A 25,368-nucleotide genomic window follows, 5' to 3' on the forward strand; every position below is an offset into this window, starting at 1 on the left:
ATCCATTTTGTTTTAATCAAATTCTGCCAGTGATGTGATGGCAATGTGGCTTTAGCTACAACAGCAAATACCAACACTAAACAGCAATTTGCAGGAGGTGATGGCATGAAAGGAATGATAGTGTAAAGAGTGCAGCTAAGAGAAATCAGAGCTGCGTAAAAAGCGAGAGGCAGAGAGCAGAAATGAAACTGAACGGGGCGGGAGCTAGGTTACAGCAGTCAACGTAAGTTGGCATTTAGAGTGAGGGCACACAATTTTACCTTTCCATCCTTGCTTTAAAATTGTGATTTTTGGCATACACAAATAATGACAGCACAAAATCTGGACTGCTTGAGTCAAGCGAGAGCTCTCCTACAAACAAAACTGCATGCTAAGCTAACATGCTAACAATATTCATTACATTGTGTAACTATGACCCAGCTAATCAGACAAACGCTACCAAAGTATTTTGCTACATCAATAAACGAAGACTAGAAAGAATAAAAAAGAAAGATTTAATAAATAGCCTGATCTTACCTGTGATGAAGTGGGCGCTGCAAACCCGTGCATTTTTGATGGTGCTTTCATCCCAGTCTACACGTTTGATGGCTTGTAGCCATAGACGTCGGCGGTTTTTTTTTTGTTTGTTTTTTGTTTTTTGGAATGGGTGAGATCCTGCTGGAATTCTGTACATTTTAACCCCATCACTGCTACGATTCTGACACCCGACAACACAACAACTAGGCATTTCTTCCAAATATTTCTTCTCGTCTCTACCGTCGCAGAGTGTTTTTTGGGTCCAGGCTGCGCGCGCAATTTCCTCTTGCGTATGAATGACATTTACTGCGAAGGGGTCTACTGGACAAGTGGATGAAAAAGTTAATGTCGAGCCCTGATGAAGAAGAATCCTTCTTTTTCCACTGGATTCTCTTGGAGGAGGGGGGGTATCACTGAGTGCCTCAATAAGCAGAGCTGGTGTATTATTAATACTTGGCTTACAAATGTTCCTTCTATAATTTTAGGGATAATGATAATTACGACTTTCCTTGTGTAGTTTATAAGAGCATATAGCCCTACATCCTATTGCTGGATTTTAAAAGTTTTCCCCCCCTTTCTTTATCATTGAACAGGGAGCCAAGGCTCATGTATTGCATTACATTAACCGATCTAAAATTAGCCGTCCTCTGATCTAATGGCAAGACTTGATCAATAACGTGACATGATTCCGACAGTCGAGTGCGACAGAGTCCTGTGTTTTGGTCGTCACCATTGACCTTGGTGACCTTCACAGTGTAAAATATGTTAATGTGATTTTTACACCTTATCATGCCTGCTCCCTAATCTCTCCATGTGAAACCTTAGCACCACGCATTGCATATCTGCTCTTTAGGATAGCATAGCATCAGCAGCTTTGGGCTATTTATAGACGTGTGATCTATACGAAGAGCAGCTTCACCAGAGCTTGACACAATTTCCCCCATATTTTTTTCTTAAAGGGATTGATGTTTACAAAGCTTGATCTCTGCTCTGAGCAAAGGCTGACTTTTGCTTCCCTCCAGCACGTTTGCAGATAAATGTAGATATGCAAGACAATCTTTATATGGCTGAGAATGGTTAGCATTCTAAAGCGGTTTGTTTGCATATTTTCTGGCTGTGGTCCATGTTCACATAAGAAGAAGAAACCTTTATTCGTCACATGCACACTTCAAGCACAGTGAAATTCATCCTCTGCATTTAACCCGTCTGAAGCAGTGAACACACACACACAGCCACACCAGAGCGCCCGGGGAGCAGTCAGGGGTTCGGTACCTCACTCAAGGGCACCTCAGCCCAAGGCCGCCCCACGTCAACCTAACTGCATGTCTTTGGACTGTGGGGGAAACCGGAGCAGCCGGCGGAAACCCACGCTGACAACATGCAAACTCCACACAAAGGCCCTCACCGGCCGCTGGGTTCGAACCTGGAACCTTCTTGCTGTGAGGCGACCATGCTAACCACTACACCACCGTGCCGCCCAAATAATAATTTTGACCTTAGTGACCTTCACAGTGGCGGCACGGTGGTGTAGTGGTTAGCGCTGTCGCCTCACAGCAAGAAGGTCCTGGGTTCGAGCCCCGTGACCGGCGAGGGCCTTTCTGTGCGGAGTTTGCATGTTCTCCCCGTGTCCGCATGGGTTTCCTCCGGGTGCTCCGGTTTCCCCCACAGTCCAAAGACATGCAGGTTAGGTTAACTGGTGACTCTAAATTGAGCGTAGGTGTGAATGGGAGTGTGAATGGTTGTCTGTGTCTATGTGTCAGCCCTGTGATGACCTGGCGACTTGTCCAGGGTGTACCCCGCCTTTCACCCGTAGTCAGCTGGGATAGGCTCCAGCTTGCCTGCGACCCTGTAGAACAGGATAAAGCGGCTAGAGATGATGAGATGAGATGAGACCTTCACAGTCAAAATTATTTGATGTGCTCTGTGTCGGCATACTTTCACTTTCGGGAGAGCAGGAAGAGAAAGCATGCATGGAATCTCACCACTCCCAGCCTGGGTGTTGACACACATTCTATGATGACTGTGTGCCAGAAAGCTTGTAGACAAGGGGTGTGCGCGTGTGTGTTTTGTTTGTTTGTTTGTATCCGGAGTAATACAGACCCCTTTCTGTCACTCTAAAACTGAGAGATTGACCATATGTATATCCCTGTATGATCTACAGCGGCTATCAGACTACTTATCCAGGCTGGTTCAGCTGTATGTAAAATGTCTAAAAGGGCTCATGCCGTTTGTGCGTCTGTGCATGAGCGCAAGATCGAAAGCCACCTTGGCACAAGTTCTAAGGAAGTCATGCAGTGTTAAGCTCGCTATGCAGCATATTGGACTTGTACGCCAGTGGAGTTCCCAACCAGGTGTGATATGCAAATGTCACGGATTCTGAATCAGTGATTTTTGGCACTTTTTTTTTTTAATGTCCTGTTGTCCCCTTTAATTAACGTCAAATAATTTCCACTAGTGTGTGTGGGGGGCTACCTGTAAAATTCTCCCACAGACAGATTAGAGTTAATTTTAGTATGCTGGTGTGATGGATTACAGGCAGAATTTTACTAGTATCTGTTTATCTGGCCATTCCTGAGCGTAACAGGAACTCTCTTCGGTGGCTCTGCAAGGGTTAAAGCCAGTACAGCACTTTACACTGCAGATGGATCCGTACTCCTACTGAACAGAGGAGCTCCACACTGTAGCACAACTGCAGCTCCCCTCCCTCTATGCACACTATAACGCTGCCAGGCGTGTGTGTGTGTGTGGGGAGAGAAAGAGACTGAACAAAAGGCAGAGGTGCAGATGGGGATGGATTTAATAAATGTAGTCACTCCTGCGTTTTCAGCCAAGGAAAGGAAGGAGCTATTTTTGAGGTGCAATCAAATGTGGGATTAAATCAGTTTTTCTTACTTTAAGACTGTTTGGAAGTGTTTCGAGTACTTCTGCACTGTGCAGCACAAGACAGACAAGGATTCGCTCTTGTTGCATCCGCTACTCTGCCTGTCTCTTGGCCATTAATTTAAATGGAGGAAGCAGTTTAATTATGACGCTTGTGTCAGCGGACGGTTAACTCTGCGGTACCTTCAGCTGGATGGTGTGGGAGTTTGGAGGTAGAGATGATGCCGAGTCTTCTGTTGTGACACAAACTGCTGTAAGTTCAGTAAACAACTGCTCACTACGTTTTCTTGCGGTCTTATAAGCAAGAAAAACAGATTTCCATTTAATCAGTAGCCTGTGGGTGTGTGTGTGTGTTGCGTGTTCATGCAGACCTGTTCATTTTCATATTGTAAATGCTGTGGGTTTTTTTTTTTTTTTAAATAAACCGACTGCTAGTTTCTAGGTTGGCGTTAACATTCCATTAATTTAGCCAGCTTTTTATTATTGCTTATACAGGTCTCCTGATGTGTGTGTGCACACAGACATGTGTATTTGATGTCCCAGTATCCTCTGGGGTGCCATTCTTCCTGTATTGTGCTCCGACCTCTACTGTCAGTGAGGATTTCTGTCACCATATGCTCTCTTGCTAGTGGACATTTAAAAATGTCAGCAGGGTGATGCCTCCTTTTTTTTTCTTCCCTCCCCTGCCCCCCTGGTTATTTCTTAGATCAGTCATGACATGCTTCTTTTAAGGTGTGTGTGTGTGTGTGTGTGTGTGGCATATCTGTACACAATGTCTTGATGATGCGCGCTCGTTTGTACTGTATTCAGCAGCTCCGCTGTTTTGTTGTTTTTTTTTTCTTTTTTCGCTCCTCTTATTGTGGTATCGATGCTGCTATTTCTGTGTTCTGAACGATCAACATATCTGTTTTGTAGTTGAGCATCTGACCATTGAAGGCTTGACTGAAGATGCCTCATGGTGGCATAGTTATTTGGTGTCTGAAGTCATTAATTCTCCTGTAGGCGGGTAGTAAAACCTCATTCTGCTGCTAGGCTCTGTTAAAAGTAGGGCACTTGTTCATTCTCCTTTTGTACGTGAATTGGTAAAATTCAACATTGTGAGCAGTGCAGAAAAAATGGCTGGTCACACAGTACTTTTAAATGCTAATGCAGATTATAAAGCATTAGATTGTGACGGTTAATGTAGGTAAATGCTGACTTGCACAAATTATCTGACCTGCTTGCCTAATTATACTTTTGTGTGCATCTACTTGAGTGTCCCAAAAGGCTCAGCATCCAGACCCACCAGCAGCAATGGAGGTTATTTTTAGACATTACACAGGGATAAAGTTAAACAACACACAATATCCTGGCACAGCCCTTTGTAGCTTGGTAATAACTAAACAGCTTTGCAAAGATTTTACTCTCATTTACATTTATTCATTTACAACCCCGATTCCAAAAAAGTTGGGACAAAGTACAAATTGTAAATAAAAACAGAATGCAATGATGTGGAAGTTTCAAAATTCCATATTTTATTCAGAATAGAACATAGATGACATATCAAATGTTTAAACTGAGAAAATGGATCATTTAAAGAGAAAAATTAGGTGATTTTAAATTTCATGACAACAACACATCTCAAAAAAATTGGGACAAGGCCATGTTTCCCACTGTGAGACATCCCCTTTTCTCTTTACAACAGTCTGTAAACGTCTGGGGACTGAGGAGACAAGTTGCTCAAGTTTAGGGATAGGAATGTTAACCCATTCTTGTCTAATGTAGGATTCTAGTTGCTCAACTGTCTTAGGTCTTTTTTTGTCGTATCTTCCGTTTTATGATGCGACAAATGTTTTCTATGGGTGAAAGATCTGGACTGCAGGCTGGCCAGTTCAGTACCCGGACCCTTCTTCTACGCAGCCATGATGCTGTAATTGATGCAGTATGTGGTTTGGCATTGTCATGTTGGAAAATGCAAGGTCTTCCCTGAAGGAGACGTCGTCTGGATAGGAGCATATGTTGCTCTAGACCCTGGATATACCTTTCAGCATTGATGGTGTCTTTCCAGATGTGTAAGCTGCCCATGCCACACGCACTAATGCAACCTCATACCATCAGAGATGCAGGCTTCTGAACTGAGCGCTGATAACAACTTGGGTCGTCCTTCTCCTCTTTAGTCCGAATGACACGGCGTCCCTGATTTCCATAAAGAACTTCACATTTTGATTCGTCTGACCACAGAACAGTTTTCCACTTTGCCACAGTCCATTTTAAATGAGACTTGGCCCAGAGAAGACGTCTGCGCTTCTGGATCATGTTTAGATACGGCTTCTTCTTTGAACTATAGAGTTTTAGCTGGCAACGGCGGATGGCACGGTGAATTGTGTTCACAGATAATGTTCTCTGGAAATATTCCTGAGCCCATTTTGTGATTTCCAATACAGAAGCATGCCTGTATGTGATGCAGTGCCGTCTAAGGGCCTGAAGATCACGGGCACCCAGTATGGTTTTCCGGCCTTGACCCTTACGCACAGAGATTCTTCCAGATTCTCTGAATCTTTTGATGGTATTATGCACTGTAGATGATATGTTCAAACTCTTTGCAATTTTACACTATCGAACTCCTTTCTGATATTGCTCCACTATTTGTCGGCGCAGAATTAGGGGGATTGGTGATCCTCTTCCCATCTTTACTTCTGAGAGCTGCTGCCACTCCAAGATGCTCTTTTTATACCCAGTCATGTTAATGACCTATTGCCAATTGACCTAATGAGTTGCAATTTGGTCCTCCAGCTGTTCCTTTTTTGTACCTTTAACTTTTCCAGCCTCTTATTGCCCCTGTCCCAACTTTTTTGAGATGTGTTGCTGTCATAAAATTTCAAATGAGCCAATATTTGGCATGAAATTTCAAAATGTCTCACTTTCGACATTTGATATGTTGTCTATGTTCTATTGTGAATACAATATCAGTTTTTGAGATTTGTAAATTATTGCATTCCGTTTTATTTACAATTTGTACTTTTGTCCCAACTTTTTTGGAATCGGGGTTGTACCAAGTGCTTTTATCCAATGCAGCATGTGCTTGAGATGAGTTATAGTTCATGCATACAGCTGAGCACTTGAGTGTTAAGGTCCTGATGGCTAAAGGGATTATATTCACAGTCTTCCCATCAATAGCTCAGAATGTTAATTACTGAATCTCACTATAGTGACCCATGCATAACACACACCCTCATTTGCCATCTGACGAAAAAAAAAATCATCTAAGGTATCTCGCTAAATGATGCTAATGTGCATCTTTTGACTTTTTTGAGATGAGTCATGCCTTAAGATCGTATTTGACAGGCGGCCAAGATCCATACCCAAGTGCATTCGTTATTATAAGGACAGAGGATCTACTGTGGTGATTGAAGAGCATTTAATAAAAAAGCCAACCATTTACAGGTTGTATATGCTGTAAGAATGCATTAATATTAAAATGCCCATAAGGCCTTTTGGAGTGGTGAAGACACGTATATCAATATAGCTGCAAGCAGCAATGTGGAGGTCTAGCAGAAATGGCAGCATCCGCAATGGTCTTCAGATGCAACACTGACTGCATGTTGCATGACAAACAACCAAAGATTCACAGAGATGTGAACTTATCTCCTGCCTGGGGGCTTTTGGGTAAATGCTTTAAAAAAATTGACACTGTGACAGTTAGTACCTTTTGTGAGGATTGGTCTAAAGATCAGCTGTTACCAATTTCATAAGAAAATGTGTGACCTATAAAATATGGTCTTATAATGTTAAAAAAAAATGAAATGCAGGCCAGCTATCAGAGAATGTAGGTGTTTTCATCTGTAAGTGTACAAGGAAAAGAATAATAGAATCAGAGAATATAGCAAAGGTAATCATTTATTTAAATTAATGACATTTTTAACTCAGTGTTAGCTTTTTAACATTGAAACAGTGCAAATGTACCAAGGAAAATAAAAAGAAAATGAAACAGTTTTTCCTTTTTTTTTTTAAATCACTCTAAATCAAGTTTGTTTTTTTAAATACAGAATAAATGGAAAATAAATGCTGGGAACAATAATAATAATAATAATAATAATTTATTTTGCATGCCAGTCACCCGCCAAAATCTGCATTGTTCTTTACCAAGATGAGCCTAACTCACTGTTTTAAACACCCTGCGTTAATGGCAACATTTGTTTTAATCGCGAGACATTGAGATTGCTCTAATGTACTATTAACACATTAACTTTGACAGCCCTATTTAAAACCAAATTTGAATGCTTTGAAATGTGAAAACGGTTATAAGCAGAGATTGTGGGGAATGGCCAAAAGACCATCTATGCCAATTTTCATTAATATTGGGCAAAATTTGTGACCCTGTGAAAAAAAAAAAGCCGTTTTCACAAATTATAGCACCCTCCAGAGGTCAAAGGTCACCAGATTTGTTGAGCCCCACTAGGATGTGGACCCAAGTCAATATACCAAGTTTGAAGTTGGTACATCAAAGCGTTCCTGAGATATGACCTCACATCCTGTTTGGCGGCTTTGCCGCCAATTTCGATTGTGTCTGAGGGGTGAATGCTTTGGAATGTCAAAGCGGCTGTAAGTAGAGATTGTGTGGAATGGCCTGAAGACCATCTGTGCCAATTTTCATTAAGATTGGGCAAAATTTGTGACCTGTGAAAATTTGCTTTCACTTTTGATAAAATTCAATATGGCGGAAAATAGCGCCCCCTAGAGGTCAAAGGTCACCATATAATGGTTTCATAGTCTTAACTGAATAATCCGTCCATGTACCAAATGTGGTTTCAACACGTGAAAGCGTTACTGAGCTATAACACACTTTCACTAATTATAGCGCCTCCCAGAGGTCAAAGATCACCATATTTTAACGAGTGCCCTCAGGATGGGGTCAAGAGTCTATGTACCAAGTTTGAACTTGGAACGTCAAACCGTTTCTGAGATATGACCTCACTTCCTGTTTGGTGGCTCTGCCGCTGTTTTCGTTTGGCTGTGGCAGGCAAACGCTTTGGAATTTCTAAACGGCTATAAGTAAGTTTTGTGGGGAATGACCTGAAGACCATGTGTTCCAATTTTCATGACAATTGGGCTAAATTTGTGACCGCTGAAAATTTTGTTTCACTTTCAACAAACTCCAAAATGACGGAAAATCCAACATGGTGGAAAATGACGTCATAGGGTGCGTTGAACTCGGCTTGTCCCAATGGTACCTGATTTTTGAAAATCGGGCATACGGTTCAAAAGTTACACTCATGGATGCAACTCCAAATTTGATCCATTGGTGGCGCTAGACCGCTTAACTTGCATACATGAAACTTGGTCAAATTAATCAGTGTGCCATCCCCAATGTATGGGCAAAATTTCACAACTTGCCATACGGTTCTATAGGTTGCCATAGACTTCCATTACGGAAGAAAGTTGAACAGTAATAAGAATACATAGAAACACAATGGGGTTCTGCAGCTTTGCTGCTAGACCCCCCAAAAAATATATTTGGGGGGGGGGGGAATCCTGGAAACCGATTAAATATAATAGTGTATTGACTAGAAAGCATGCATCGCGCATTGTCTCTAAAAAGTGAAGGCATCGCAGCTGTAGCGCCCCGGCTGATTGGTTGCAGTACAGTTTTAAGCCCCGCCCATCCCCATGTATTTCAATGACAAAATGAACTATGTTCCATGTTGCTTTTTTTTTTTCTCCAAATCTAAACATCGATATTGTCAAATTCACACAGTTTTCCCTATGCTGATATCTGCACTTTAAAAAAAAAAAAAAAATTATTTCCCCCCAGAAATTTAGTTTTAAAACATTTTATTCTCCTATATCGTAAGAAGGCATGGATACACTTGGGAATGAAGTGATTTGACAGCCTTGGCTAAAAGAGACTGGCTGCAGCACCTGCACCGTGTCCTGTTTTCATTTCATATGCATACTTATTTGACCTTTTCTGGACATGCACAGTAATACAAACTGTTAGCCATTTCTATTAAAAATGTTGGAAACATTGAGTGAGCGGTTTTATGGGAAAAGGCTAGTTTGATTGCGCTAGCTAGCCATATAGCCACATTGATAGCTATATTATTTCAGTATTAATGACATTCAGCCAGTCAGATATGAAATTGGTGCAAAATCCATTTGTTCATCTGTGAACACACACACTACCGATAACATTTAGGATGGATTTAATAAGTAGGCTTGTTAGTTTACAGTGCACTCAGAATAGCCATGTGTCTCAAATAATGAGTTTTTAATTCACTGGTGATTTAATGGGCAACGTTAGACACGTACTAGATGTCAGCAAATTTCCAGTTCATGTGATAAATGTCTTTCCTAGATACAGTCATATTAATGAAATTTCCCCAGCTGAAATTATTTTAGCTGTCTGGGTAGATGTAATAAAGAGAATTTGAGAACGTACTTGTATTTGTCTGATCATTTCTACCACTGTACACTGAGAGAAGGTGGCAGGCCTACCAAAGGACTGGGTGTACCTGGCTTCCACTCTCGTCTCTTCTGCACAGACTGTAGCAACAGAAGGTCCCATCCCCAAGAGCAAACGGGGGCGCTGCTCTTCAGTAACAACTAGTTATCATCAAGCATCAGGGCTGTTAGTGTAGTTAGGGTTGTTCAGCTTTCTGCACTTTTATTTCTCTCTCTAAACCATCGGGTGTGTGTGTGTGTGTGTGTAAAACAGATTTCACTCTTCTGTACCCTCGTATATGAAATATCACAGAATGCATTGGCTGTGATTGTCTGTGTGCTAGAACAGAGTAAGAATAGTGTGTGTGTGTGTGTGTGTGTGTGTGTGTGTATGACTTGGGGCAAGCGTGTGTACATGCCCAAGTTGTCTTGAATGCTTATATCTTGATGATAGTTTTATTTCACTGCCTGAACAGCAGTCTTTCCCTGCAGGACCTCTAATACTCTCTTGCTACCACATTAGGCTTACTGCAGGGTGGAGGGGAAAATGTGCTGTGGGACAGTACCAATTCCAGGCCCAGTGCTCGGAAACCACACTAGGATATGGAACATGTCGCAGAGGGAAAAATGAGTAGTGAGAAATCTACACCTTTTAAACCCTTGGCTATATTATTTAACAGATTGGTTAAGCCACATCTGAGTTTCTTTGGATTTGACGGGGATGAATAACGCATCCTGAATGGTTGTGGAATTTGGTCAAGCCCTTCAACAATCTGTTCCTGACCTCCTGTTACAAAATACATCAACATACAGAAGCCCTCAAACAATTTCATGGCCACCTTTTATTTTCATATGCATAACCATTGTTGTTGGTTTTTAAATGGTTTGTGTTTTAATGGTTCAAATGATCAGTCACTTCATGATTAACAGGATCATGTGTGTGTTTCACTTTTTGAACTAAATTAAAATAAGCACTAAACAGTGTTGGGCAGCACGGTGGTGTAGTGGTTAGCACTGTCGCCTCACAGCAAGAAGGTCCGGGTTCGAGCCCCGTGGCCGGCGAGGGCCTTTCTGTGTGGAGTTTGCATGTTCTCCCCGTGTCCGCGTGGGTTTCCTCCGGGTGCTCCGGTTTCCCCCACAGTCCAAAGACATGCAGGTTAGGTTAACTGGTGACTCTAAATTGACCGTAGGTGTGAACGTGAGTGTGAATGGTTGTCTGTGTCTGTGTCAGCCCTGTGATGACCTGGCGACTTGTCCAGGGTGTACCCCGCTTCTCGCCCGTAGTCAGCTGGGATAGGCTCCAGCTTGCCTGCGACCCTGTAGAACAGGATAAAGCGGCTACAGATAGTCAGTGCGTTTACATCCACATCCAAATCGAGCTGCTGTCGGTAATCGAGCTAAGGGTCCCAGCAGGGGTGCCAGAGAAATCCATTCCTACATGCACACAAGGAAATCGAACTATTGTGTGAGGTACATTGTGCACCCGAGCCACAGGTGGCGCTACACACCCCATCGTGTTGGTACACTTCCGGTTGTCGTCATGAAGAAGAGCTATTCAAGAGTATAAACAAAGTTATCCGTGTTCACAAGTTCTGTGCTCAAGCTGTTAGGCTTGCTCTAACAGACTGTATGGCTACAAACTGTCCTGCGCAGACCATTGTTTTGCACAATTGTATATTTTTCTAAAGTCCATTTTTTGCTTACAAAAAATATTTTTCTAAAGTCCATTTTTTATTTACAATTTAACTTGTCTTAATAAATACACAAAAAGTTCTTTTGTTTTTATTGACATTCTTCAGATGTTGGATACACACACACACACACACACACACACACACAAATACAGTGACTTGTTTATGTACACAATTCACAGCTATGCAACAGCTGTACAGATGTATTTGGTGATTCAGTAAGTGAGCTAAATTTTAACAGTGCAAACAATGCCACAAAAAGAAAAGATTCATGCCGTTGTCATGATTCGTTGTCATGCCGACCGAGGCTGTTGTGTTTCCCGCTTGTGGTCTCGTCACTCGTCACTTCCGGAAGGGGCAGTGCTGAAGTAAGTAGCTCGACTACGTAGCTCGATAGGGTTTACATGCACTAAGTAGCTCGGCTACAATCGCATAATCTAGGTCGCGTAGCTCGATTACGAGAAATCAAGTTCGGTTCGATTTCAGCCGAGCTAAGGTGTTTCCATGGCATTTAGAACTTCGATTTCAGTCGAGCTACGGCAGAAATTCGATTTTCTCTATGTGCATGTAAACGCACTGAGTGAGATGAGACTAAACAGTGTCTTATAGTGCCATATGGATACATAAAATCATTGGTGACTAGTTAATGGATATAAATAAGACAGTTTGAAGTGATCTTTCTTTTCACTTAGTATTTTCCAATCTTCAACCGGCCTCATGCTCACTATAGCCTCGGGCACCTCTTCATGGCTGATAGGTGTGGAACCCAATATTGTCTCCTGCTATTGTAGCTCATCAGCCTCAAGCTTCTGAGATGTTTGTCCCCCCCGTATAATCCCAATTCCAAAAAAGTTGGGACACTGTGTAAAACACAAATAAAAATAGAATGTGAAGATTTGCAAATCATGGGACCCCTATATTTCATTGAAAATAGGACCAAGACAACATATCAGATATGGAAACTGAAATTTTGCTTTTTGAAAAATATATGCTCATTTTGAATTTTTGATGTCAGCAACACATTTCAGAAAAGTTGGGACGGGCAACAAAAGACTGAAAGTAATGTAATGCTAAAAAAAAAAATATAAACCTTGGTTAAATAGCAACAGGTCGGTAACATGATTTGGGTATAAAAAGAGCAAAGTAAAGATGGGGAGGGGTTCATCGCTCTGTGAAAGACTGCGTGGGCAAACAGTGCAACAAGTTAATAACATTCCTCAATATACAATTGCAAAGAATTTGGGGGTCATATCATCTATGGTACATATCATTTAAAAGGTTCAGAAAATCTGGAGAAATCTCTGTATGCAAGAGACGAGATGGAAGACTGACATTGGGGATGTCTGTGATCTTCAGGCTCTCAGGCGACACTGCATTAAAAGCAGACACGTGTCTGTAGTGGAAATCACTGTATGGGCTCAGGAACACTTCAGAAAACCATCGTCTGTGAAATCAGTTCATTGCTGCATCCACAAATGCAAGTTAAAACCAAATATAAACAATATCCAGAAACACCGCCAGCTTCTCTGGGCCCGAGCTCTTTTACGATGGACTGAGGCGAAGTGGAAAATTGTCCCGAGGTCTGATGGGATTAAAAGTAGAAATGCTTTTTAGAAATCATGGACACCACGTCTTCCAGGCTAAAGAGGAGAGGGACCATCCGGCTTGTTATCAGTGCACAGTTCAAAAGCCAGCATCTGTGAGGGTATGAGGGTGCATGTGATATGGGTAGCTTGTACATCTGGGAAGGCGTCATTATTGCTGAATGAGAGATACAGGTTTCAGAGCAATATGCTGCCATCCAGACAGTCTTTTTCAGGCGAGACCTTCCTCCTTTCATCAAGACAACGCCAAACTGCTTTCTGTACATATTAAAACTGCATGGCTCCATAGTAAGAGTCTGGGTGCTAAACTGGCCTGCCTGCAATCCAGACCTGTCTTCCACTGAAAACATTTGGCACATTATGAAGCACAAAATGCAACAAAGGAGACCCCGAACTGTTGAGCAACTGAAATTGTATATCAGGCAAGAATGGGACAACATTTCTGTTTTAAAACTACAGCAACTGGCCTCCTTAGTTCCCAAACGTTTACAGAGTGTTGTTAAAAGTAGAGATGATGCAACACAATGGTAAACATGCCCCTGTCCCAACCTTCTTTTTTTTTTTTTTCTGAAACGCGTTGCTGGCGTCAAATTCAAAATGAGTGCGTATTTTTCAAAAAACACAAAATTTCTCAGTTTCAACATTTGACATGTTTGTCTTTGTACGATTTTCAATGAAATCTAGGGTTTCCATGATTTTGCAAATTATCGCATTCTGTTATTTACATAGTGTCCCAACTTTTTTGGAATTGGGGTTGTAGTGAAGAGTGCTTATTTGGGTTGCCATAGCCTTCCTGTCAGCTTGAAAATGTCGTCTGATTGCTCACACGTGGTTGGCTGATTGCATAATTGCATTTAGAAACAGGTGTTCCTATTAAATTGGCCAGGGAGTGTGTGCATATACAGGGTTTTTTTTTTTTTAAACAAAACAAATATATTATTTGAGAGATAAATATCCTAGGAACTACATAGTCTATGCAAATGAACAGGCTTGATGTTGAGCAATATAAGATTTTATTCCTCAAAATTTGAATGAGAAATTCAAAAGTATGTGGATTCCATGAACAAATTCACAAACTTTCAATATACACGCTGTCTGAGACACGGCACTGAACGAGGCGCAACTTGTAGGTTTCATTCACGAACGTTTCCTCTGGACACGCCAAACTGTCATTGGAGTAATCTGGGTCTCCGGGTTTGTTCTTCTTATGGACTTATTGGGGCTTCGCAAGAGTTTTTCGCGAACCCGCTTGACCATCTCTTCCGATGCTGGTGGTCGTCCAGATCCTTTTGCCCTGCACAGACAGCCTTCCTCTTTTTGAACTTTTTGTGCCGCATCCAAATCTGCATTGCAGTTGGTGCATTTTTAGAGAATTCTCTTATACAGTGGGGCAAAAAAGTATTTAGTCAGTCACCAATTGTGCAAGTTCTCCCACTTAAAAAGATGAGAGAGGCCTGTAATTTTCATCATAGGTACACTTCAACTATGAGAGACAAAATGAGAAAAACAAAATCCAGAAAATCACATTGCCTGATTTTTTAAAGAATTTATTTACAAATTATGGTGGAAAATAAGTATTTGGTCAATAACAAAAGTTAATCTCAATACTTTGTTATATACCCTTTGTTGGCAATGACAGAGGTCAAACGTTTTCTGTAAGTCTTCACAAGGTTTTCACACACTGTTGCTGGTATTTTGGCCCATTCCTCCATGCAGATCTCCTCTAGAGCAGTGATGTTTTGGGGCTGTCGCTGGGCAACACGGACTTTCAACTCCCTCCAAAGATTTTCTATGGGGTTGAGATCTGGAGACTGGCTAGGCCACTCCAGGACCTTGAAATGCTTCTTACGAAGCCGCTCCTTCGTTGCCCGGGCGGTGTGTTTGGGATCATTGTCATGCTGAAAGACCCAGCCACGTTTCATCTTCAATGCCCTTGCTGATGGAAGGAGGTTTTCACTCAAAATCTCACGATACATGGCCCCATTCATTCTTTCCTTTACACGGATCAGTCGTCCTGGTCCCTTTGCAGAAAAACAGCCCCAAAGCATGATGTTTCCACCCCCATGCTTCACAGTAGGTATGGTGTTCTTTGGATGCAACTCAGCATTCTTTCTCCTCCAAACACGACAAGTTGAGTTTTTACCAAAAAGTTCTATTTTGGTTTCATCTGACCATATGACATTCTCCCAATCCTCTTCTGGATCATCCAAATGCTCTCTAGCAAACTTCAGATGGGCCTGGACATGTACTGGCTTAAGCAGGGGGACACGTCTGGCACTGCAGGATTTGAGTCCCTGGCGGCGTAGTGTGTTACTGATGGTAGCCTTTGTTACTTTGGTCCCAGCTCTCTGCAGGTCATTCACTAGCCCCCCCCCCGTGTGGTTCTGGGATTTTTGCTCACCGTTCTTGTGATCATTTTGACCCCACGGGGTGAGATCTTGCGTGGAGCCCCAGATCGAGGGAGATTATCAGTGGTCTTGTATGTCTTCCATTTTCTAATAATTGCTCCCACAGTTGATTTCTTCACACCAAGCTGCTTACCTATTGCAGATTCAGTCTTCCCAGCCTGGTGCAGGTCTACAATTTTGTTTCTGGTGTCCTTTGACAGCTCTTTGGTCTTGGCCATAGTGGAGTTTGGAGTGTGACTGTTTGAGGTTGTGGACAGGTGTCTTTTATACTGATAACGAGTTCAAACAGGTGCCATTAATACAGGTAACGAGTGGAGGACAGAGGAGCCTCTTAAAGAAGTTGTTACAGGTCTGTGAGAGCCAGAAATCTTGCTTGTTTGTAGGTGACCAAGTACTTATTTACCTAGGAATTTACCAATTAATTCATTAAAAATCCTACAATGTGATTTCCTGGATTCTTTCCGCCCATTCTGTCTCTCATAGTTGAAGTGTACCTATGATGAAAATTACAGGCCTCTCTCATCTTTTTAAGTGGGAGAACTTGCACAATTGGTGGCTGACTAAATACTTTTTTGCCCCACTGTAAATACACGCTGCACAGTCTGGTTCGACTGTGTTCGAGCGTACTCTAACACACACAGCGCCTTTTCTTTTCCAGTGAATGGCATTTCTATAGAGATCTTGCATGTGACGTCACAGCCGATCCAGATTGTAACAGACGCCATCTTGTCGGTCAAACGCTATATTTCCGCCTTCTGCTTCTAGTTCTACTTCTGCTTCTACTTCTACCTTTTTCTTCTGGAAAACCTACAATGCTACTACAACGGCTGCGGCTACAAGCTCTCCCTACCAGTGCACGTTTATGTTTTTTGTGTGTATTTTTGCGTGTTGTTCGTCTGTACCGGACTTCAATATCCACTACAACCGTATGTACTTACTGGACATTGGTTTCCAGCAGAAAATGACAGTTTGTAGCGATTTCCATCGCATGCACAACATTCCGGACGAGATAGCGAGACCAGCGGGGTCTCCGTGGATTGTTATCGGGTCTGGCAGGCGAAGGAGGCGGCGTCGGGAGCGGAAGCAAAAGCGAGGCTGCAGGCAGAGCCGGCCTGTTGACTAAGCTCAGAAAACAGCCACTCAAACCTCCACTGCTAAGCCTCTACCTCTCCAATGCCAGATCCATGTAAACAAGACGGACGATTTGGAATTACAGCTGGAATTACCTTATTCTATTCTATAATCGGCTGGTCAGTGCTATACTCAATACTTAAGTGACTTACCCGTCCAATGAGGATTGTTATTTTCTTGTTTACAAGATGCTACATCTGAGGGGGGCTGACAAATCCTGAATTTCTGTAAAGATAACTGTGCAGAGATTTATAAGTACACAGTGCTTCACCACTGAACAGCGAGGGAAAGTTAATGACGTAATCAGGGTTTTTTCTAGAAAAATTTAGTATGAGGGCGCTCACCATGGCGAGGGAGCGAAGCGGGGGGAGATGGTGCCGGTTGTCCCCCCCCCCGCGCAAAGCCTTTGAAAAATGCTCCAATGGGACATTCCGAGGCTATCTGAGAGGGAAATTGTAACAAATTGTCTGTCAACATTGAAAAAGAAAGAAGTAATCTTCTTCTGCCCCGGACAGTCTTTGGCTTTCTTCCGCTTCGTGCCGTGGGATGACATCTTTAAATGCCCAAGTGTCAACAAAAACAACTCGCGAACTACTTCTTTCACCCACCGGTGCGGGAGCTTTTGACAGGTCATTCAGTCTCGAGAAATCTCGCTCTACAAGTCAGCTGACCTTGTATGTAACCCATGTCAAATCTCCCGAGAGCAGCCGCGACAACTAAACAGCATGGCGCCTCAGTCTGGAAAACGCCAATTCGGATTGTTTTTGCACCGTCTGGCGGTGTATCTACTATGATTGGAATATTTTTGGAGCAATTATAACGTATTTGATGATCAGACACATTGTCATGTAGTGTTGCTGGGATGTTTTCACGGAGTCGGTAAGGGGGCGCACGCCGAGAGTAAGAGGGCGCAGCGCCCCTGTTCCCCCGTTTAGACGAAAGCCTGGGTAATTATACACCTCTGGGTATTCCGCTGGCAGTTCAAAATCCACTGACACGGTCGTGAAAACTCCGTCCGGTAAGCCATAAGGGTCACTAATCTGTAGATCGTTTATTTTAGACATATATCTAATTATCTGTTCATTAGAAAAATGAGCCGTGTAGTCCGTCGGTTGAAATTGATCCATTCTGTACACGAGTGCAGCAGTATTCAAGCTGTGTTTTTTACCGACAAGATGGCGGCTGTGAACTTTCCGGTCACGTGACTGCAAGATCTCTATACCTAAAAAGGTAAAAACATTTTGACCCGTTTCCACACATGCTGTTAAAATTTGAGTTCAATTGAATGAAAATTGGCAAAGTTATTAGATTGTGAAATATCAAATTTTTTTTTTTAAACACCCTGTATATTGTGTACAGCTAGTAATATGCTGATGTGATAACTCGCTCTCCCATCCCATTTGCTTTGTTCTTATTGATGAGCTGATTTGGACAGCTGCCTCTGTTAGGGAGTGCTTGGCCCCAGCCTCTCGTTATAGCTGCACTCGGCTGTCTGATCCATCTGTGTGTGGGCCCAAATGGCTCTGCTTCAGTCTCTGCCTGCAGCCCCCTTAGTCGAGAGAGAGAGAGAGCTGTCAGCGGACACTTGTGCCAGGCTCCTTCCTACACTAGAAATCTCGATTGGCTTGGGTGTTCTGGGGAAACTAAAGCCTTCTGGTTTTCTGGGAAAAAGTGGAAAAACTAAATGTGCAAGAGGGTGTCGTCTTTTGCTAGTTAATTTCATTAAAAAATGTAATGAGCAATATACCTTTTTTTTAAAAAAAAGGGACGTGTTAGCTGGTCGTTTGAGTGCGTTTTTGCTTGAGTATAATGATATGGGACTTAAAAGGTACCTGTAGTGAATTTTAATTTAATTACTATCTGTTTCAAAAGATCATGTATGATACCAGTGGTTCTGTCATGTAACGTTCATCATAAGCTCTTGTCAAGTATGCATGAGTTTTAAGTCCCTGCTCCACCAGTCAGGTACGGTCAGCGACATGTTGCCTCCTTCATGGGCTGTTCCGGCACCGGTAGTGACGCGCAGTCGTTGGTTTGTCCGATTTGTCTGGGCTGCAGTGGACTGGTCACTGACCCCGTGTTGCAAACACCAGTCTAAGATAGTACATTATCAACCAATCTGCTCATAAGAAATAGAAGAAACATTTACACTTACTTGAACTGATCTTTGGCTGGATTGAGTCGAAGTATTTAAAAAAAAAAAAAAAAAGGGCACCGTTCATCAGTGTCGCAGTTCTCAAGATGGAACTGAATCGCTGTCCTGAAATTGAATCGCTGTCCTGAATCATCCGAAGCGCATAAAATTCGCATGCCATCTCGCAACAAGTTTTACCTCCAAACAGTCCAAACTATGCCAGACAGAGTTTATCCCGTTTACGGTGGGCGTTCCCACTGTGAAAGAGAAACCAATCAAAACCGAAAGAGTGAAAGTGATTATCATGCCATTACCATCCCTGTGTCCGAAATCACTCACTCGTTCACTACCCCCTATTTAGGGAATTACTTTATAGAGGGCTATAATCGTGAGCTCATTGGTAAAATGAAAAAAAAATGCTTTTGGATACTAGTCCATCATGTTGGTATTTACATCGTTACTGTCACACAATTAAAACGTGCCAGATCAGTCAGCTGGCGGGTTTTCAAAATAATAAATACCTGCATGTATTTTTGTGATAAATACATGTTATACTGGGTGTATTTCCCACATTAATCAATACAAAGTACCGGTATCTTTCCTTTTTTTAAATCAAAGCTGAATACTTTCTTCTTTGCTGCTGCCTTTTATTCAATCTCAAATTTGAGACTTTTTAATTTGATTTCTTTCAGCATGACTGCATTGTGGGATACTTTGAGTACACTAAATAGGTTGTGATAATCCTCACTATTGTTTTGGACAGCACTACAAAATGGCGTCCCCACTATATAGTGCCCTATATAGTGAGTAGGGAGCGATTTCAGACATGGGGCATGTGAACAGTCTTATGAATGCGGAAGTGGGCACTCGGCCCTCTGACTCTGGTGGGACTGAGTAAGGTGACAAGTTTTATGTTTCATCTAATTTGGGTAATTTAAAAACCTAATAATATGTTAGTGGCCACATAGGAAGGTGTAAAGCAGGGGTCACCAAACTTTTTTTTTTTTTTCCTCTGGGGGCCACATTGTCGTTCCTGACTGTGATGGGGGGCCGGGTCAGCTATATAACATAGAATTGTATGACCCAGACAAATATGACCACCAGCAGGCCTCATTGTGTAGTAGAGATTACTAGCCTGGCACATATTTGTTTATCTTTACTAGTGGTTTGCAAAAGTAGTAATTGAGTCTTCACACTTTGTTTTCATTTGAAATACCACAGATATTCCGTTTATTTTCAAATAAAAATAACATCAAAGCTATCAAGGTAAGAAACATCTGCCTAGTTGAGGTGACTGATGCTGGCAAAGGTGAGTGGAAAATTTATAAATTGTAGGTAGGCCTGTTGATATTATTAATAATATTAATAATTGTGTGCAGCACTTAATACAGGTCAAATAAATAGGCCTATAAAATAAATACATTTAAAAAAAACCAGTGAAATTGTAATAATATGAGCAATAGATCACAGCAGTTGTGCTGTGTCCTGCACGTCATTGCTCTCATCCATGGCCAAAGCAAAAAACTCGAATTCTGACTCTCTCTCATTCAGCTGGTCATGCACGTTGTCCCCCAAATCTTCGGTTCGCCTGGTCATAGTAGGTGCGGAGAGACTCACCGCGTTGAGCGCATCCTTCTTGTCGGGACACACCACCTCAGCCACAGCAAGCATGCATACTTTAACAAAGACCCCATCAGTAAACGGCTTTCCATGGGTAGCTAGTAGGTGAGCTACCTTATAGCGAGCTCGGACAGCAGCCTGGTTGATCTGGGTTTGGTGAAGGAATGTATTATGTATTCTGTTGCACAGCCAGTCCGCATTTCATCCTCCGAATCCTGTCTTCTCTTGTTTGCCCTCGCAAACTAGCATACTCTCTGTGGCGGGTTTTGTAGTGACGACGCAGATTATATTCTTTGAAAACCGACACACTTTCTTTACATACAAGATAAACTGCACGGTCCTTACACTAACGAAAAAATAATCGGTGGTCCACTGTTCTTTAAAAACTCTGCACTCTCGGTCAGCTTTTCACTGACCGCTAGCCATTTTGCTGTCCTGAACACTGACAGTTCTCTGCGCGTGCGCTGCCTGTCACTGCTTGATCGCGAGCATATGACGAAAATTCGGAAAATATGAATAGTTCATTTTATAACTAAATATCAATTTTAATTGATAATCAACAAAATACAAGATGCAGACATATTATTATTTGCCAAAAAGCCATTAAAAAAAAAAAAATAGGCCATGACCACTTTTGGGGATTGCCTCATAGGGCCGGTTCAAGTGGTGGGGGGCAGAGGGGCTGGGGAGCCGGTCAAAGGGGGGTGGCGGGTCGGAGTTGGCCCGCGGGCCGGAGTTTGATGACCCCTGGTGTAAAGTATAAAGTTTATCATGCTTGTATGATTAAAAAAAACTTGCGAAGATATTTATCTCAATACATGACCACCTCATTCTAAACCTATCGAGCTTCGCCAGCAAAGCTCTCGACCCCAAAGTACAACCAAATCTACTTGCACATGATATCATGAAATGATAGATGTGTGCCATAAAATAAAGATCTATTACAAGTGTTTTGTGGGTTTTTTTTGGGGTCTGTTCTATTCCTATGTGGTCTTGCACTTTAGTTAGCTTTTAATTTCGTTGTACTTGATACAATGACAAATTCTGATTCTATATTTATTCAACATGTTCTGAAGTTACTTGTTCTTAGTTACTGACTTATCAAAGTGGACTTAATACAGGTTTACACCAACCAAACTGGCACAACTCAAATATTTATACAGATGGAGCTCATTACATATAAGATTTGGGCTCCACTCCAGCATCAAAAAAGAGAGCCCTGATTTTGGGTGCCCTGTGCACCATCGAGATAAAATAAACCTCTTTAGTTTGAGCTTATTTCAGGTTAATTTAGCATAGAATTATTCAAAAGAGGTATCAGGACTCCCTTTAGCCTTTACTTCAACACAAAACTGGATTTACAGTTGAACAGAGTCGAGAAGAATCTGGGACCAAACAACACTGAAGGAATCTGGATTCGATTCACAAACCGAACACAGAATCATTCTTTAAAAACTGATTCTGAATGACCCCGTGTTTTCCATCATGCGTTAGTTCTCCCAGGGCCGTTTCTATTCCAGCTGTTGAACAGACCGGGGGCTCAGTCCAGTTTTCCTGGGGCTTGTGGGTACTTTTTTTTTAAGGAGATTAGCATCCGTAGGTTGGCGAGGTTACATCTAACTTTACAGGGTAATATTATCATCACTCACTCACAGGTCTTCATTAGTGATTTTTACACTGCTCTTTAACATGCATGTCGTTCACTTCAGTTTCTGTCTCTATTATAAACACCCATAATGTCTCAGGAAACTGAGGCACGTGTCAATTGACTTAATGTCACTAGTAAAATTAATCATCAGTTTAAGCCTCGGTCACAACTGGCTGTATGTGCTCCTACGGCCGGTCTACGTGCAAAAAAACGCAAGAAACGCACGGAGGGCACGCGTGTGACGTGCTGATTTTCGAGCCGCAGAGGTTCTTTGTCATGTCAAACTCTACGGGCGCTTACGTTTTTTTTTTTTTTTTTCCAGATTGCAAGACAAACTTACGGCCAACGTGCGTCTTTCTCCATGAACAAAAAAAAAAACTGCAGCGATTTGGGAAACACCAAAAATCGCACGGCCAAAAAATCGTACGTCCGGTTGTGACCTAGGCTTTAATAAAAACACTTCTCACTCACATCTCTCTCCTTTAGGATCACAGAGACACCAATTCTAACCTACATTATTATATTACAACATTCAAAATCCCAGATGACATCCAAGTTGGTGGTTTTCTATTAATCTGTGTTTTTTGAGGGTGAAGCCCTGGGGGTTGTAGCCCTGAAACGGAGCTCTGTTAGGTCGCTCGCCAGCTGACAGCACTTTCACTTGAGTTTGTTTAACCCGACCCCTGTATTCCTGCCTGCGCTCGGGGACGGTCGGGGCTCTGAGTGTGCCTCCACCAGGCCTGTTTCAGCCCTTAAATCATCCTCAGTGCTTGAAGAAGCCCAAAAATACTTCCTCAGTTTAGACTGCGCCATTGTTTGGTTCATGCAGAGATGATGACATCACCACACCAGGCTGATGGAGACGCACTGTGATTGGTCAAAAGCTTTGCGCTCATGTCGTCATTACGTGTTGTCGATTTGTATTGGTCACAAGCACGCGCTCATTGTTTGTTTACACTCTGGCTTCCTAAAGTGTGTGTGTTCACTGGGGCTGCATTTCAGCGAGACAGTTCTGTAAAAGATGACCTGTGATAAAGATGACGAATGTATTAGTCACTGTGACCACTGCTGATCATTTTCTCTTTGTCACTGAGGATTATACTCGTCACTGACTACAGCACCTCAATTGAAATGGTACTATTGCTGGTGGTAATTTAACCTCCTAAGGCCCAAGCTGTTTTTTTTACATGCATTTTTTATTTCTCTTTGCTATTTGGGCTTATTAGAACCTGATTAGAATAAAAATTAAGCATCATCTTTTGATAAGATGTACTTTTAGAGAAAAAGTATGTCCACATATGTGGATTCTTGTTCCGAATTTCCATAAAGTGCTGTCCACGCATGTGACCGCTAAGCCCTAGGAGGTTAAAGCTATACTGCCTTTCAGATTTTTCAAGTTTAGGTCATAAAAAGAATTTTCCATGACACCCAGTTATTTTTGTTTAGTAGACTGAAAGCTGCTACTGAATTTTGAATCACAGGCTTCCAATTTTATTAGCATTTTCTTTTATTTTTTTAAATAGAACAATTAATGAATTTAGGGCCACACGTCCCTAAATTCCCTTCTCACCCCACCCCACCCCGCTTCACCACCACGCAAAACAAGAGACTGTCATGTGTCACGTGGTGGGCTTTCCTTGTTCACGCGAGGCGTTGTGGGATACAAATTTGAAACAGGAAAGTGAACTGGAGGGCGCAAATGAAACAAAGACCGACTACAGTAACGGAAAGCGAGAAGAAAAGACGTTATGTTGCGAAAGAAAGGAAACGCAGGACTAAACTAATAAATGTCGGCGAGCACCTCCGTGTGATCAGCTGTTCGTTTAGCGACAGAATGATGTAACTGTCAGTGCACGGTCAAAGGTAAGCGTGCGCATGCGCACATGGACTTCCTCTGTCTGCTTGACCTTGCAAAGCGAGCGATTTTTCATGCATACTATTTACTCGGGAATCCCCTCAAACTAAATCACTTCCAAGCCACAGAATAGCCTGGGGTTGTGTGAGTGTGGTGGGTGTTTTTAAAATAGATATTACAGAAATAAACATGTATCACAATGATTTAAATTTCACCGATTTTTATGAACTCGAAAGGCCGTCTACTTTTAACATGGTGCTGAACGCCTATTCCTAAAGAGCAGTATAGACATGTTATTGTACCTCATTATGAAAGGCATAAAGTGTAACCTGTTTAGTGTAATGTTATTGTTGTAATATAAGAGTAGAGCCTCTGTGCTGACAGAATTGTATTTCTTACTTTTCATCGTCCTTTGGTTCCATACCGTATAAATGTCCAGGGAATGTAGTCAGTCATGCATCAGCAAACAGGCCTCTTATGATCAATGAACTTTACTCTTGTAGTATTTTCTAATTTCTGTTCCCAGTCAAGAGTGTTGAATTATTTGTAACAATTTTGTGTAATTTAATGCTGTAATATTTAGTGGCACTGAGTTTTTAGCTTTTATCGCTAAAGCTAGGCGACTTGGTGACTATTTATAAAAAGTGCCCTTAAGGTTTCTTCATGTCTCAGGGAATTTTTCCTTACCACGTCACCTCTGGTTTGCTCACTAGGGATGAATTAAAATTTTATATCCAGATCTCTGTAAAGCTGCTTTTGCGATAAAGTCCACTGTAAAAAGTGCTATGTAATAAAATTGAATTGAGATGAGACACACCATCTGTTTCCAGGATTGTCTGATCCCATAGCACACGTATTTGGTGAACATAGACATTTTCTTTGTGTGTGTGTACACAAACACACACAATAGGAGTTGCTTGATATGGAAATAAATGATCTAAATTTGTTTTCAAAACAGAACTTAATGTTTGGCTTTCAGTTTTCCTTTTACCTTGGTTTTTAAATTCGGCACTCAGTTTACATACTTAAAAAGCAGCCTTGTGAATAGGGTTAATGTCTAACGCATGAGAAGAGGATTTGGCCAATTCTGCCTATATCTTTTTTTTTTTTTTTAATATTTTTTTGGGCTTTTTTCACTTTTATTGGATAGGACGGTGTAGAGACAGGAAATGAGCGGGAGAGAGAGAGAGACGGGGAGGGATTGGGAAATGACCTCGGGTCGGAATCAAACCCGGGTCCCCGGATTTATGGTATGGCGCCTTATCCACCTGAGCCACGACGCCCCCAATTCTGCCTATATCTCTCGTCAAAAAAATACTCACTCGTTCTTTCACAGGCTACAGTTATAGCATGAACGAGCCCGTTCAGCCGGGGGTACAAGTAAAATCAATAATATAAAATCTCCATGTCCTACAAAACACAGGTAAAGAGATTGAGTTTGTAGTAGCTGTCTCGTCGTTC

The 25,368-nt window shown here is 42.0% G+C and overlaps 1 protein-coding gene across 15 annotated transcripts in view; it reads left to right on the top strand.

Moving 5' to 3' along the window:
- The window catches only part of tjp1b (tight junction protein 1b), a 139,806-nt gene that overhangs the window by 26,099 nt on the left and 88,339 nt on the right, over positions 1 to 25,368 (top strand). For 3 of the 15 annotated variants that reach the window (XM_060914808.1, XM_060914807.1, XM_060914820.1), the window contains exon 1: positions 3,557 to 3,649. The exons of 2 other annotated variants lie outside the window; for them this stretch is intronic. In XM_060914808.1, coding sequence (XP_060770791.1) covers positions 3,590 to 3,649 — 60 coding nt within the window. In that variant the 5' untranslated portion in view covers positions 3,557 to 3,589. Of the gene's footprint in view, positions 1 to 3,555; positions 3,650 to 25,368 lie in introns of those variants that run through there. 10 more of the 15 variants (XM_060914805.1, XM_060914806.1, XM_060914811.1 and 7 more) reach the window with 7 other exon arrangements.

Source organism: Neoarius graeffei, chromosome 2, assembly GCF_027579695.1.
Source record: "Neoarius graeffei isolate fNeoGra1 chromosome 2, fNeoGra1.pri, whole genome shotgun sequence".
NCBI lineage: Eukaryota > Metazoa > Chordata > Actinopteri > Siluriformes > Ariidae > Neoarius > Neoarius graeffei.